General features: G+C 35.2%; 1 protein-coding gene across 1 annotated transcript in view; it reads left to right on the forward strand.

The window, feature by feature from the left end:
* HCN1 (hyperpolarization activated cyclic nucleotide gated potassium channel 1) overlaps positions 1 to 17263 on the forward strand; it is a 405582-nt gene that overhangs the window by 351264 nt on the left and 37055 nt on the right. Inside the window, exon 6 of the mRNA XM_044232186.1 lies at positions 722 to 962. Within this exon, the coding sequence (XP_044088121.1) occupies positions 722 to 962 (241 nt within the window). The remainder of the gene's footprint in view (positions 1 to 721; positions 963 to 17263) is intronic.

Genomic DNA, 17263 nt, shown 5'->3' on the forward strand with positions numbered 1-17263 from the left:
GCCAGGCTCCAGGAATAAGAGAAACAAACAATTCAGGAAAAGAAAACTGTAGTCCCTCCAGTCTAAAGCCCAGGAGGTTTAAAAAGAGTGATTTTCTGGTCTAGCCCAGAAACAGATTGAATTTACAATTATAGATTATAGTTAGATTAGAGCCTTCTTTGTATAACCTTTCTTGCACACCTCATTGTCCTCACTTTGATATGAATAACATTAAGGAAAAAAAACATTAAAATGCTTGTCTGGCAGCTGGACTTTCGTTTCAGAATTCTGGTCAGTAGGTGCAAGTTAGATTGTTCAACACAATGGGGCACAAAAGCAGTAATATCATAGGTAACAGGAGGTAATGTGACTTCTTTTCTTCATAAAACAAGATAAAGTGGAGACTAGAACTCTTTCACATTTGAGTTCTAATTTTATATGAAGTTTGGTAAAGGGATTGGGAAGTTCTAAAAGGTAAGACATATATATTTAATTCACATTGACTTAGTGTTTAATGTATGCCTATACTGTGCTAGATGCTGGGAATACAAAGTTCCAACACAAAAATAAAACACAATTTCTGGCTTTGAAGAGATATGCAGATTATTAGAATTTATGTGTCTTTGGTTCTGAACTTAAATTGCAGTATTGGGCTATGTGTAGATTTTAATGTAAGCATGTGTTCTTCTTCCTGCCATGATTAATACCTCTCTTGGTATTTGTCTGCCCTTGCCATCTTTAGGAGATCGTCAACTTCAACTGTCGGAAACTAGTGGCTACCATGCCGCTGTTTGCTAATGCAGATCCCAATTTCGTGACCGCCATGCTGAGCAAGTTGAGATTTGAGGTGTTTCAACCTGGAGATTATATCATACGAGAAGGAGCTGTGGGTAAAAAAATGTATTTCATTCAACATGGAGTTGCTGGTGTCATCACAAAATCCAGTAAAGAAATGAAGCTGACAGATGGCTCTTACTTTGGAGGTCAGTGAGAAAGAAAGTGGCACTGAGCTGAATGTTGCTTCGGTTATTTGTCCTCAGAATTTTGGAGATGTCAGAATGTTGATTTGTGGGTTTTGACTAGGAACTTGTATTCGAATTTGGATAGAAGTATCTAAATGGCATGTTTTCACATTTCAGTGTCACATGCTCAGTGTGTGTATATTTACTGTGTTGGTTGGAGTATCTTGTTACCTTCACAAACCGGAAGTGATGAACACTGGCTTAAACCAGAAGGAAAATATATTTTTGTCTCATACAGAAGTCCCAGGAGAGTCAGGTGGCTCTCCTCAAGACAGTTTTCAGGAACCCAGATTTCATTGATTTTGTCGCCATCACCTAGAGTGATTTTCCCACTAGAAGGAACTGGTTCCTCTCCATCATATTAGGTATGGCCCACAGGAAGGGAAGAAGAGGACAGGGGAAGTGACGAGTGAGCAGCTTCTCTTTAAAGGTATACCTAGAATTGTCCCTGTCAGTGCTTATTTACATCCAATTGGCTAGAATTGAGTTATGAGAGTACCTGTAGGTGTAAGAAAGGCTGAGAAATGTAGCCTCTAGTTGAGAGGTGTGAAAGTCAGGGTTCTCCTAAGAAACAGAACCAATAGGAGAACATACATACAAAAGGAGAGTTATTATGAGGAATTGGCTTATGCAAATATGGAGACTGACAAGTCTTGTGATTCGGCCATTGACAAGCTGGAGACCAGGAAAGCTGGTGGTAGAATTTAGTTTGGCTCCCAAGGCTGGGAACTGGAGGAGTCAAAGGTGTACATCCCAGTCTAAAGGCAGAAGATGAAATGAGATGTAGCTCAAGCAGTGAGATAGGAAAAGAGGTTCGAACTCCCCCCCCCACTACTTTTGTTCTGTTCACACCTCTAGTTGTTCAAATGATGCCCACTCACATTGGGGAGGGGAGTCTGCTTTACTGAGCCCACTGATCCAAATGCTGATCATATCTAGAAACACCCTTGCAGAACATCCAAAAGTTATGTTCGATCTGGGCATCCCATGGCCAGTCAAGTTGATACCTAAAACTAACCATTATAAGTAGAAATTTCCCTTGCTAAAAACTCTGAAAATTTGAATTGTTTCCAACTTTTTGCTATTATCAGATATATATTGATATTTGTACACATGTATAAAACTTGCCTAGAAGTTGAGTTTCTGAGTCAAAGACTATACATATTTTTAAACTGAGATAAACACCAAATTGTCTCTTTGATGGGACTGCCTGTGTCTACATGCCCTGCCAATTCATTTTGACTTTTGTCCTCTTAATAAGTAAAAATGGCATCTCTTTCTTGTTTAATGTGCAATCCCATTATTAATATTGAGGTTGAAGCGTTCATAGATTTATTCAACATTTGTGTTTTATTTTTTCTGCTTCTATCCTTTATATATTTTTCTATTATTTTTGCCTTTTTAAAACAATTGATAGCAATATTCCTGATGTGTTTTTGATAATCTACAACTATTTTCTTCAAGCTTGTTATCACTTTTTTTTTTAAGATTTTATTTATTTATTTGACCGATAGAGATCACCAGTAGGCAGAGAGGCAGGCAGAGAGAGAGAGAGAGAGGAGGAAGCAGGCTCCCCGCCGAGCAGAGAGCCAGATGTGGGGCTCGATCCCCGGACCTTGGGATCATGACCTGAGCTGAAGGCAGAGGCTTTAACCCACTGAGCCACCCAGGCACCCTTCTTATTTCTTTTGCCACCCAGGCACCCTTCTTATTTCTTTTTTATCTTTCTAACTTTCCCTTCATCATTCTGATTTTATTATTGTTGACTTGATATGAACCTGCCTGTCCTTCCCCTTAAGACTTCAGAGATTTGGTGTTCCTTAGGTGGGTTTTGTACAAGGCAAATTTACAAAAATATTCTCCATCTTTACCTCTATTTTCTTTAGTTTTGCATTTTTTCACTATTTTATCATAGTTTACTGTATTTATTATGCATACCTCGATTACATTTTTAATAGTAACCCATCCAGCGTATATTTTTGAATATAGTGTGAAGTAGGATTCTGTATTTTTCCCCAAAAGAGATAAAGTTTTCCACCATCACACATGGAAGATTTCATTCTTTCTGCAAAGCATTAAAATATTTCTTTAATAATAAGCCAATAGAGGGGCGCCTGGGTGGCTCAGTGGGTTAAGCCGCTGCCTTCGGCTCAGGTCATGATCTTAGGGTCCTGGGATCGAGTCCCGCATTGGGCTCTCTGCTCAGCAGGGAGCCTGCTTCCCTCTCTCTCTCTACCTGCCTCTCCATCTACTTGTGATTTCTCTCTGTAAAAAAAAAAAAAAAAAAAATTAAAAAAAAATAATAAGCCAATAGAATATACATTATGGTGACAATAACAGCTAATACTATATTACATATTTGAAAGTAGATCTTTTTTTTTTTTAAGATTTTATTTATTTATCAGAGAGAGAAGAGCGAGAGTGAGCACAAGCAGACAGAGTGGCAGGTAGAGGCAGAGGGAGAAGCAGGCTCCCTGCCAAGCAAGGAGCCCGATGTGGGACTCAATCCCAGGACGCTGGGATCATGACCTGAGCTGAAGGCAGCTGCTTAACCAACTGAGCCACCCGGGCATCCCTAAGAAAGTAGATCTTAAAAGCTCTCATCACAAGGAAAACATTTTTGTAACTATATTTGGTGACAGATGTTACCCTGATTATTGTCATCATCATTTCTCAATGTATATAAATATCAAAGTATTATGTTGTTGTCATGAGCACGGTAGGAAGGCACACACATGAGTTGTCTTTCCACAATGCCAGCTTTATTCAATTGTAAAGCAAGGTTAACGTAATTATAAAGCAGGTTCAGGATTCCGAACTCAGTGACATTTCACTCTTTGTTCAACTTTGCCTCTTACCACCATACAAAACAAAGCACAAGAAAAGTTACACAGCAAGAAAGATAGTACAGGGAGTAGGAAGTTAAGACACCAAAGATGAAATCAGTCTTTGAGCGCGCAGTTCAGTAAAGGCCTCCATCTGTGGGGTCAGCCCTCAGCAAGTGCTGCTTATTATGTCCAAGCAGTGCAGGACCTCTGTTCTGTTCAGAGATCAGTCCGGCAGAGTGGCCCCCTTTTTGATGTGGTCAAATGTGAAAGGGTCAGTGTCTTGAAAGTCTGATAGTTTGCTGTGAAAATCTTTCTTTTTTAAAGGGATTTAATCTGTCTTGGGCTTTTGCAGAACTCTTCTTTTTCTGCTCATCATCATTCTGAGGGTGCCGTCTACTGGTGCTTATTTCAGTATCTGGTCTTAGCTGCAACGCCTTTGGCTCTTGTGTCACTGCTTGACATTTCATGCTTGACGTGGGTGATTCCTGTTACTCTCTGTAGGTGCATACCTGAAACTAACATGTTGCGCCAATTACATCTCACTTAAGAGAATCCTGGGTTGGGGGAGATATATATATATATATATATATATATATATATATATATATATATATATATTCCACTAGATTTTTTTATATATCAGGAAGAAAACCATATAGTCTTACCTTTTCTAGTATACATGCAGATTCATAGAGGGGCTTTAATCAACCCAATCAAAGATGCTTCCAGATAGTATTGAGACAAAAAAGTAAAACAACTACAGGGAAGATCCATTATGCTAATATATGGACTTTAGGGGCTCTTTTGCATAGGGGAAATAATGTTAGAACAAGCAGAAGGAGGACACTATTTTTTCTTAGTTTCTTTTCTTAGTTTCTACCAATTCTGTTAAAACCTTAGAAATTTAATGATTAATATTAGACCTCTGGTAGTACAGTATCAGGACTGGGCAAGCTTAATGTTAAAATGTTCTTCAACATCAAGAAACTGAAACGTTATTCTTAGAAAAAGGTAAGAAGTCTGTCTTCAAATATCTATAGGCTTATCCTGTAAGAGGCAGTTCAAAGGAAGCTCTTTTCCTTCTCCTAAGTGAGGTATAGAATAATGGTCCTTATTAGTTTGTGTTTTTCCTTCACAGACTTTATAATATATCTTCTCTTTAGAAGGCTTCTCAGTCAGAATCAATGTCTCCCACCTTTGTGCCTCCATAGTACTTCTCATAGATTTCCAGGGTCCTGGTCTCAGTCTGCCTCACACTGAAATTAATTGTGTAGTTGTCTGTCTTCCCTCGTATATTCCATGCATGGATCCAGATCATCGGCGGGCTGTTTAAAACCAAAGATGCTCAGGCTCCACCCATCAAAGATTCTAAATCAGTAAGTCCAGACTGGAGACAAATATTTATTTGTTCATTAGAGACTAGTCAGCCAGTATATTTGATTCCCTAAAAAACAATCAGTAATGATTAAAAAAGTATTCAAATCAAATTAGTAGTTGAGAAAAAGACAACGAATTTCATTTTGTTCAATAAAATAAATCTATGCTGAGTTTCAGAAGTATTCTTAAATAACAGCTAAGAAATGCTAGAAAAGGCTTTGAATTTTACTAAATGCTTTTTTGGAATATATCAACATAACCATAAGGTTCTTATCCATTAACCTATTGTGGCTGAATAAAATATATCAACTCGGGGCACCTGGATTGCTCAGTGGGTTAAAGCCTCTGCCTTCGGCTCAGGTCATGATCCCAGGGTCCTGGGATCAAGCCCCGCTTCGGTCGGGCTCTCTGCTCAGCGGGGAGCTGCTTCCCTTCCTCTCTCTCTGCCTGCCTCTGCCTACTTGTGATCTCTGTCTGTCAAATAAAATAAATAAAATCTTTAAAAATATATATATATATCAACTCAAGATAGGTAGCTTACTTGAGTTTCTCTCTCACCCCTGAAGGATACTTTGGAATCTTCCAACTTCCCCTTCTTCCCACTCTTTGTCATGATACTGTGCTGCATAATTAGCCCCTTGGCCTTTTGTGCACATTGTTCTAGGAAAAATAGATTTGGAAAAGCTAAGACCCAAAATATCTACTTTAGAAAGCACAGAGCACTAATGTTCAAATAAAGAAAAAAGTAATTGAAAGCTGACAGAGTAAAAAAATAAAAGTGTATATGTACAGTGCAAGTGTGGGGAAAGGTGGTTTGGGAGGGAAAACATTTTTGAGGCAATTAATGGGCATGTGATAAATATGTAGGAGAAACATCTGGAAAGTTTTTTCTGGAAGTGTTAATTATGCATTAAGAGTGTATTTTTACATTTGACTTACATTTTTGTCAATTCAAAGCAATTTTTAATTACTATGTAGTTATATTTGCTAAAATGACCAAGGTTTTATACAAACACTGGAACACTTATTTCCCTAGATTTATCTGGTTACACTATTAGTAAAGTCAGTTACAGTAACAAATATCCTTGTGTTGACTGGTAAGATTATTTCTGGGATAAAAACTATTTGTCCTGATGTATTATTGTTTTTAACACATTGTAGCCTGTCTATAGGTGAAATTGGCCTGTTATTTATTGTTATGGTGACTATTTTTGTGATCCCCTAGCTAATTTTGGATTATCAGGTTTTGTTTACCTCTTGGCAAGAGTAAGAAAACTTTAAAAAAAAATGTATTCTCTATTTTAAGGAAGTTTAAACAATCTAGGCATTATTGTTACCCAAAGTCGTCTTAGGTTTCACAAGTAAAGCATTGTGTCTGATTCTCTGTTTTCTTTGGTATTAAAATACTTCAGATTTTACTTCTTTATGAGTAATCATTCAGTTCATCTAATTCAATAGTTCATTATACTTAAAAGCTTAAAAAAATATAGTCCGATGCCAGAGCCGAGATTATACCTTAGAGTTTCTGATGGAATTGAGTCGGGTTGAGATCCAAACATCAGCATGTAAAAACAAAATCCCCAGAAAATTCCAAAAAATTTTCACATTATATATATATATACATATATATATATTTCCCTTTTTATTTTCAATAAATTTTTTTAATTTTTAATTTCAGAACAACTTTAGATACAAAATGATTGCAAAGATTTTACAGAGAATTCCATATATCCCATACCCAGTTTCCTATTATTAATATTTGTCATTACTATGCTTTATTTTTCATAATTAATGAACCAATATTGATACAGTATTATTAATAAGTACTAAATAAAACACATACTTTATTCAAATTTTCCTAGTTTTTACCCAATATACTCTTTTCACCCAGCATACCATTTACTTCCACATCCTCTAGTCTACTCTTTTGAAAAAAAAAAAAAAAAAGAAGAAGACATTTATTTATTTTTAAAGAGGCAGTGGGGAGGGGTATAGGGCAGAGGGAGAGATCCTTCAGGCAGACTCCCCACTGAGTGTGGAGCCCTACATGATGAGGAACTTGATCCTGTGACTCATGAGATCATGACCTGAGCCAAAACCAAGAATCTGACGCCCAACCAACTGAGCCACCTGGGTGCCCCAATTTGCTCTTGTTTTTTTTTTAATATAAGGTTTCTTAGGCTTTCCTTGTTTTTTATAAACTTCACAATTTTGAGGAGCATTAGTAAGGTATCTTAGAGCATATCTCTCAGTTGAGATTTGCCTGATGATCTCATGATTAGATTAGGGTAAGTTTTTTGGAGAGGTAGATCACAGACATAAAGTGCCATTATTTTTGCATCATATCCAAGGGTATTACTATCAATATGTCTTATCACTCTTAATATTAATGCTAATCACCTGGATTGAGGTAGTTATTTGTCAGGCTTCTCCACTATAAAGTTACTTTATTTTCTCCTCATTCCATAGTTTTCTGTTTGAAGGATAATCATTAGGCATAGCCCATGACTAAGGACTGGGGAATAGTAGAATAATATTCTACTTTCTTAAGGGCAGAGTATATACATAAACTATTTGAAGTTATTCTAAATGGGAAATTTATTTACTCTTACATTTAATTATTTACTAAGCCCACTTTTATTTATCAATATGGACTGGTGAATATTTATTTATAATTTGATGTATAATGCAATACTACTTTATTTGTTTTTATTTTTTTAATTCCTATGTAGTTAATATACGGTGTTATATTAGTTCTGGGTGTACAATATAGTGATTCCACAATTCCATGTATTACTCAGTGCTCATCTAGATAGGTTAACTCTTAATCCCCTTCACCTATTTCACCCTTTCCCCTACCCAACTCCCTTCTGGTAATTATCTGTTTGTTTTCTATGGTTAATAATGTTTTGGGTTCATCTCTTTCCCCTTGCTTCTTTGTTTTGTTTCTTAAATTCCACATACGAGTGAAATCATATGGTATTTGTCTTTCTCTAACTGACATATTTTCTTAGTGTTATACTCTCTAGCTCGATTCATTTGTTGCAAATGGCAAGATTTCATTTTTTGTGGCTGAATAATATTCCATTCTGTATATACCACATCTTCTTTATCCATTCATTCAATGATGAAGGCTGCTTCCATACTTTGGCAGTAAACATAGGGGAGCATATATCCTTTCAAATTAATATTTTTGTATTCTTTGGATAAATAAATACTGGTGGTGCCCTTACTGGATTGTAGGGTAGTGCCATATTTAATTTTTTTAGGAACCTCCATACTCTCTTCCACAGTGCCTGCACCAGTTTGCATGCCCACCAACAGTGCACAAGGGTCCAATGCTACTTTATTAATTATGCTGCTCAAATCATTCAAACTTTGGCCATTTGGACCTCTTTCAGTTGACCCCTCTGCACCTTTGTAGCACTCTTGTTATTGTGGTTTGTGGGGGGATTATTTTTGTTTGTTGTGTTGAGATTTTTTTTTTCTAGCACTGTAAGGTGTTCCTGGAACATTTTGTGTATTTCCTGCCCAGTCTTAGATTAGGCCATTTTTCTAAGGATCCCTGGTTCTATTCATTGAAGAGTAGTTTTAGAAACTAAGATTTGGACACCAGGTGTACTGTTACTACTGGACTATCTTTACTTCTACACCCTCTCAGATGACAAGAGGTATATACTCATATACTAACCTGTGTGTATACATATGTCTACAAATATTTCTGTGTATCCATCTATTAAGCTAAACATGAGTTCATGCTGATATTTCCAACTCTAATCCATCACCATATGACTTATGACCTTCTCTTGTTTATCTATAATACTTCACTCAAGAGTTAGAAATCTGGTTTCCACTATATATTTACTTTTTTGTTCAATTGTAATATTCATGTGTAGTGGTTTTGGAACTGTAAATCTGTATATCCATAGGAAATAACTTTATCAACTGGAGTATGAATCTTATGTAAGGTTCTTTTTGCCTCTCCACTCATTGCAAAGATGCTTGGGTCAGCATCACACTTCCTAATCTCCCTCAGTGAGGTTGTTTCAACATTTATAATACATTTATATTTTTTTATTACATTCTGCATTCTATCCTGAGAACTTCTGACTTCCTAAATTGTTTTTTTTAATTTGCATAGCATTTGGTTCACTTTTTACGCTATAAGGTTTTATAAGTTTTAACAAATGCTTACTGTCCGGTATTCACCATTATGATACCATACAGAATAGTTTCATCACCTCACAAACACTTTTGTGTGCTTCTTATTCAGCCCTCTTGTGTTCTGAAACTTATGGCAACCACTGATCTGTTTATTGTCTCATAGTTTTTTCTTGTCCAAAATGTTATATAGTTGAAATCATACAATATATAGTATGGTTTTGTAGAAATTTCAAATTCCGATATTTAAGTGCTATAACATTGGAAATTGAGTTTTATATATTAATCTTTTATCCAGTGACCTTCTATCCTCATTTACAGGACTTTGGTCAGTTCCTTGGGATTTTCTTCATAGATAATCTTGTCATCTACGAATACAGACAATTGTGTTTATTTCTAATCCATGTACTTTTTATTACCTTTTCTTATTTATCTGGCAAGGATTTCTAGTACTATATTGAATTGGAGAACTTTTATGCCCTAACCTTAATAGTCCTTGTAATGAATTTTTTCCCCTTGATTTTGGCATAATGCATCTACTTTTTCACTATATGCTATTTGAAAGGGTTTTTTCATAGGTATTTCTTATCAAATTTAGGAACTTCTACCATTACTGCTTCTGTGAGAGCACAAGCAGGAGGACTGGCAAAGGAAGAGGGACATTCAGGCTTCCTGCTGAGCAGGGAGCTCACTGAGGGGCTCAGTCCCAGGACCCTAGGATCTTGAACTGAGCTGAAGGCAGACAGTTAACTGACTGAGCCACGCAGGTGCCCCAATATTTTTTTAAGTAATCTCTACACCCAGCATGGGGTTCAAACTTATAAACCCTGGATCAAGAGTTGCATGCTCTAACTGAGCCTGCCAGGCTCCCCAGGAGTTGTTTTTTAAATAAATACATACATCATGAGTGTACATTGTATATTGTCAATTTTTTTCTCTGCCGGTTCTGTGATTATTGTATGGTTTTTCTTCTTTAGCCTGTTGAAGTGGAAGGTTTTCTTCTTTAGCCTGTTGATCTGAATCAAATTCAGATCAACTGAATTTGATTTTGAATGTTGAACCAGATTTGCATACCTGAAATAATTTTTAATGGATTCAATTTTCTAATATTTTGATCACAGTTTTTCTGTTTATGTTCATAAGAGATATACCTTGGTACTTATTCTTTCCTGTAATGTAGTTTTTTTGTTTGTTTTGGTTTGGTTTGTTTGATTTGGTTTTGTATTAAAATAATTCTCACCTCATAGAATGAAATAGAAAATATTCTCTCTGCTTCTATTTTCTGGAAAAGTTATAGAGAATTGATATTACTGCTTCCTTATATGTTTGGCAGTCTTCATTGATGAAAATTCATATTTTGCTGGTTATTAATTATTGATTCAATTTCTTTAATAGATAAAATGTTATTCAGTTTATCTACTTCTCATTGTGTGAGTTTCATTTGTACTTTCCAGGAATTTCTTCATCTAAATTTTCAAATTATAGGCATAAAATTGTTTGTAGCATTCTTTTATTATCCCTTTTTAATTACCCAGGATCAGTAGTGATGATTACTTTCATTTATGATATTGATAATTTGTGTTATTTCTTTCTCCCTCTTTCTTCTAAGAATAAACATTTGAAAATCTTTTTAAAGAACTAAGGAACTCCATTGTTTTGTTTTCAATTTTATTGATTTCTACTCTAATTTTTATTATTTCCTTATTCTTTTAACTTTAGGCTTTATGTAATGCCCTATTTTATTCCTTATAATTCTTTTGTCCTGAAATCTGCTTTGTCTGAAATTAATACAGCCACTTTAACCCTTTCTTTTTTTAAAATTTTTTTTATTGTGACAAAATACACAAACATAAAATCTTGCATCTTCACTATGTTTAAGTGTATGGTTTAGTGGTTTTAAACACAGTCAGTACTACCAATACCACCATCCATCTCCAAAAAATTTTCATCTTGTAAAACTGCAACTCTCTATCTATTAAACAAGAAATCCCCATTTCCCCCTTCCTCCCAGCCCTTGGCAACCACCATTCTATTTTCTGTCTCTGCAGTTGGTTTGGTTTGTTTGGCAATACTCTAAGTATCTCACTTAAGTAGAAATATGTAGCACTTATCTTTTTGTGTCTAGTTTATTTCACTTAGCATAATGTCATCCAAGCTCATCCATGTTGTAGCATATGTAGCATATATCCTTCCTTTTAAGGCCGAATAACATTTTATTATATGTCTATATCCCATTTTACGTATTCATTCATTCACTAACAACTGGGTTGTTTTCACATTTATAGCTATTGTAAATAATGCTGCTATAAACATAGATGTAGAACTAGCTCTCTAAGACCCCATTTTCAATTCCTTAAGTATATACTGACAAGTAAAATTGCTGGATCATATGGTATTTCTTTTTTAATTTTTTGAGGAATCTTCATACTGTTTTCCATAGCGGCTGTACCATTTTGTATTCTCACCAACAGTGCGCAAGTGTTCCAATTTCTCCACATTTTCAACACTTGGGATTCTTTTTTGGTTTTTTTTTTTTTTTGCTGGTAACCTTCCTAATAGGTACGAGGAGGTATTGTATTATTGCTTTAATCTGCATTTCCCTAATGATTAATGATGTTGAGCATATTTTCATGTTTGTTAGTCATTTGTATATCTTCTTTGGAGAAATGTCTATTCAAATCATTTGCCTATTTTTGAATCAGGTTGTTTGGTGTTGATTTTTAAAGATTTTCTATATATTTTGGATATTAATATCTTATCAGATATATGATTTGCAAATATTTTATTTGTCTTTTTACTTTCTGATAGTGTATTTTGATGCACAAAATTTTTAAATTTTCATGAAGTCTAATTTATGTTTTTTTTTTTTTTTTTTAGTTACCTGTGCCTTTGGTGTCATATCCAAGAAATAATTGCCAAATCTAATATTGTGGAGGTTTCACATATGTTTTCTTCTAAGTTTCATGGTTTTAGGTCTTACAGGTGTTTAGTCCATTTTTAGTTAATTTTTATGTACAGCGTTATGGCTCAACTTCATTCTTTGTACATGGATGTCAATTTTTCCCAGCACCATTTGTTGAAAACACTAGCCTTTATTTTTAAATGATCTTGGCACCCTTGTCAAAAATCACTGATCATATATGCAAGGGTTTATTTCTGTACAACCATTTAATTTTGTAAAACTATTTTTTAGAGCAGTTTTAGGTTTACCACAAGCTGAAAGGGAAGTACAGAGATTTTCCAGAAGCTCCCTGCCCCCACTTATGCCAGCCTCCACCTTATTAACATCACTCACCAAAAGGGCACCAAGAGGGAACCTACATCATAATCACCCCAAGTCATGATTTACCTTAGGATTCATTTTTATTATGGTATATTCAATGAGTTTAGACAAATATATAATGACATATATTCATCACTATAATATCATACAGATTATTATCACTGCCCTAAAAACCTTCTATGCTTTCCCTATTTACTCCTCCCTCTCTCTCTCTCTCTCTCTGAATCAATCACTGAACTTTGTATTACTTCCATGGTTTTGCCTTTTCAGGAATGACATATGTTGTAGTATTACAATATGTAGCCTTTTTAGATCGTCTTCATTCAGTCAGTAATATGCATTTAAGGTTTGTCCACATCTTTTTAATTGCTCGACAGCTTGTTTCTTTTTGGTGCTGAATAATATTCCATTGACTGAAAGTATCACAGTTTATTTATCCATTCACCTACTGAAAGATATCTTGGTTGTTTCCAAGTTTTGGCAATTATGAATAAAGCTACTAAAAACATCCAGGTTTTTTGTGGACATGTTTTCAACTCCTTTGGGTAAATACCAAGGGTTGTGATTACTAGATTATATGGTAAGGATATTTTTCGTTTTATAAGAATCTGCCAAACTGTCTTTCAAAGTGGCTATACTGTTTTGCATTTCCACCAGCAATGAATGAGAGTTATTGTGTTCCATATGCTCACCAGTATTTATTTTCTGTTGTCAGTGTTCTGGATTTTGGCCATTCTAATAGGTGTGTAGTCTTGTTGTTTTAATTTGCATTTTCCTGATGACGTATGATGTGGAACATCTTTTCATATGTTTGTCACCTGTGTCTATTCTTTATTGAGGTGTCTTTTAAGGTTTTTGGTCCATTTTTAATTGAGTTGTTTGCTTTCCTATTGCTGAGTTTTAAGACTTCCTTGTATCTTCTAGATAAAAGTTATTTATCAAATGTGTATTTTGCAAGTATTTTCTTCCAGTCTGTGGCTGTCTACTCATTCTTTTGACGTTTTCTTTTGCAGAGCAAAAGTTTTAAATTTTAATGAAGTCTCCTTTCTCAATTATTTCTTTCCTAAGTTGTGTCTTTGGTGTTGTATCTAAGAAAGGCATCAGCATGCCCAAGTTCATCTAGATTTTTCCTATGTAATCTTCTAGGAGTTTGTAGTCTATGTTTTATATTTAGGTCTATGAAATATCTTGAGTTAATTTTTGTGAAGGGCTAAAGGTTGTGCCTAGATCAATTTTCTTTGCATGTGCATGTCCGGCATGTGTTCCAGCACCATTTGTCCAAGAGACTTTTTCTCCATTGTATTGTCCTTACTCCTTTATCAAAGATCGTATGACTACATCTGTAAAGGTCTGTCTCTGGGCTCCCTGTTTTATATCACTGGCCTATCTGTCTATTCTCACATCAACACCACACTGCCTTGATTACTGCAGCTTTATCGTAAGTCTTGAAGTCGGGTAGCATCAGTCCTCCAGCTGCCTCTTGTGGGTCTCTTGTGTTGCCTCTTGTGGGTCTTTTTCCTCTCCATGTAAACTTAGAATCAGTTTGTCAATATCCATAAAATAACTTGCTACAATTTTTATTAAGATTGACTTGGATCTATAGATCAAATGGGGAAGAACTGACATCTTGACAGATTAAGTTTTATCTTCTGTCCATGTACACAGAATCTCTCCATTTATTTTGGTTTTATTTTATTTTAGTAAGAGGGAGTAAGAACTTCTAAGGATGTCAGAACTAAAACTGAAAGCCCTTTCTCATATTTGTTTAATCTTCTCTTACTCTATAATATATGTCATTTTTAACACTTTTATTTTCTGAATCATTTGCATTAATGTTTGTTATTTTCATGGTGTTTTCAAAGAAAGAGCTTTTTTCTTTCACTGGAAAGAAAAATTTCTGGAATTTGTTTTTCTTTAGGAAATCTTTCATTATCTTTAGATTTTAATTTTTTGCTTTCTTTTTTAGTTTCTTGAGTGAAAAAAATAGTATATATACTAATTTTCAACCATTCTTCATTGTGATGACTGCAATTTGAGTACATTTGCTTTTTTCATTGTGATGACTGAGATTTGAGTACATTTGCAATCTGACTATATTGCTTTGGTCAAATTTGCATTACACTTTTTAGATAGTGATTTATTATTGCTCTTTCTTTTTTTAATATTTTTTAAAGTTTATTTATTATTTTTTAATTAATATCTACACCAAACATGAGGCTTGAACTCATGACCCCAAGAACAAGAGTCATATGTTCTTCCAACTGAGCCAGCCAGGTGCCCCTATTGCTGCTTACTTCTAAATGGATTCCACTTTCAGTCTGAAGTTATTGCATGAGTTGCTTTTTATTTATATTGTTTTCAAAATGTTTAAATGGAGACATTTGGAGATGGAATAGTGGAGTGAAAACAAACACATATTTGAATAGGAGAATTACAGAATATCAAATATGTTAAACAATAAATTGTATTGATAATAAGTGATGCATAAGAAAGATGATATGATTAAAGGAAATTTATTTTTAAAAGGAGTGAAATGTTCTACAGTTACTAGACAGTTAAAATTAAAATGCAATGCTAAGGGTACCTGGGTAGCTCAGTTGGTTAAGCATCTGACTCTTGATTTCAGCTCAGGTCATGATCCCAGGATCATGACATCAAGTCCCACATTGAACTCTGCCCTAGGCATGAAGCCTGCTTGAGGTTCTCACTCTCTCTCTCTTTTTCTCTCTCACTCAAAAAACAAAAAAAAAGGGCAATTCTATACAGAATATTTTCTCCATTCTATTAATTTCTTAAGACATAAATGATGAGTTCTAAAATAAACCAATGAAGTCATCCCACCATTTAACAAAAATTTAATAGTTTAATAAATAATTTTAACAAGTAGTTTAATGAATATTATTTAAACAAATATTTATAGTTTATTCCTATAAAAGTCAAATATGTAGTTATTCAACCCAACTCACTTCAATAAGAAATTCTATAAAATTCTGTAAAATAATATTTTGTTTGGATTCCATGCTTATAGCCTCATACATATTTTACCTTGGGGACCTAAAGTGGCGATTAGTGGACCTCAGGGTACTGAAAGCACAATCTTTTAGTGGATACTTTATGAGGAAAAATTGGTTTACATTACTTTCTATTCTTTTACACATACAGTTGATATTTGTTCAAGTTAAACACCAAAGAAGATAATGAAAAGCAATCAAAACCTAATAATAACAAATTATACTTACTTAGTGTGTTAGGGTTTATAATTCTTACCTCTTTAAGTATCCGATATAAAATTTTTTTTTAAAGATTTTTTTGTTTATTTGACAGACAGAGATCACAAGTAGACAGAGAGGCAGGCAGAGAGAGAGAGAGGGAAGCAGGGCCCCCGCTGAGCAGAGAGCCCCATGTGGGACTCGATCCCAGGACCCCGGGATCATGACCCAAGCCGAAGGCAGCGGCTTAACCCACTGAGCCACCCAGGCGCCCCCCGATATAAAATTTTAAAATGAACAGGAAAGACTCTTGTTTTATACTGATTTTACATTTGCATGGCCAATGGTGGCAACTTTGTAGTACAATTAAACAGAAGAGAAGAGATCAGCTGAGGAACATTCTTTCCATTCTTCTCAAATGTCTGAATTAAATGAACATAATCAGCACACTGAACATTCCAACTGAATGGTAAGAAAAATTGTGAGATATAGAGACTTATTCAAAGAAAGATCAAATTTCAAGTTTTGTATTCTTTGCCTGACTTGATTAATTTCTACAATAATACAGACTATATTTCTATATCAAATTAGTTTTGTTTTGTTTTACTTTAACTCTGAGAAGTCTTGGTTTTTTTCCCCTGAGTGTGTGTGCGTGCATGTGTGTGTGTGCGTGTGCGTGTGTGTGTGTGTGTGTGTGTGTGCGTCAAGGTTGGGAAAGAGTGTTAAGTTAGCACATACACCATCTCATCCAGTGTTCTCAACGACAGAGGTCCCCAGTATTGTTCTGGGAGAGACAGTGCAAGAGAATGAAGGTAGAGTAAGTGCCTAGCACATTCGTAGTCCCTAGGGATACAGTGGTGAACAAAATAGACAGAATTCCCCACAGTCATGTAGCTTGTATTTTATGGGGTACTTAAATTTTAGAAGTAACAATTTAATAAAGAAAACTAAGTGACTGAAATATTAAACTACATTGCCACATGGTGATAAATGCTTCTAGGAATATTAAAGCTAGAAGGAAGCAGAAAGAATACCTTCCTGCCTGTACAGCCAGCTAGGGAGTAGGTCCAAGCATGTAGGATCAATTACGTGGGACTCCCAGGCTTCTCACTGGGAGTGATGGTGAGTGAGGACGAAGCACCTGTGAGACCAGTCCTCATGGATCTGACCATGTGGATAGGAGGCAGTGAGTTTGGGGTATTAAAGGAGTGAGGCTCTTATTAATAAGAGGAGTTTCTGGACTCCTCTTTACTCTCAGCCTAGCCAAAGCCAATCCTGGAAAAGTGACAAAGCCAGGTTTCAAACTCAGCCATGAATCTGAACTTAGAGCCTGCATTTTTTCTACTGTGCCTCACTGCCTCGTAAGAGAAGGCACGACGGTCGTCCTCTAGGGTATAAACATTA

The sequence above is a fragment of the Neovison vison genome, chromosome 1 (genome assembly GCF_020171115.1).
Source record: "Neovison vison isolate M4711 chromosome 1, ASM_NN_V1, whole genome shotgun sequence".
In the NCBI taxonomy this organism is placed as follows: domain Eukaryota; kingdom Metazoa; phylum Chordata; class Mammalia; order Carnivora; family Mustelidae; genus Neogale; species Neogale vison.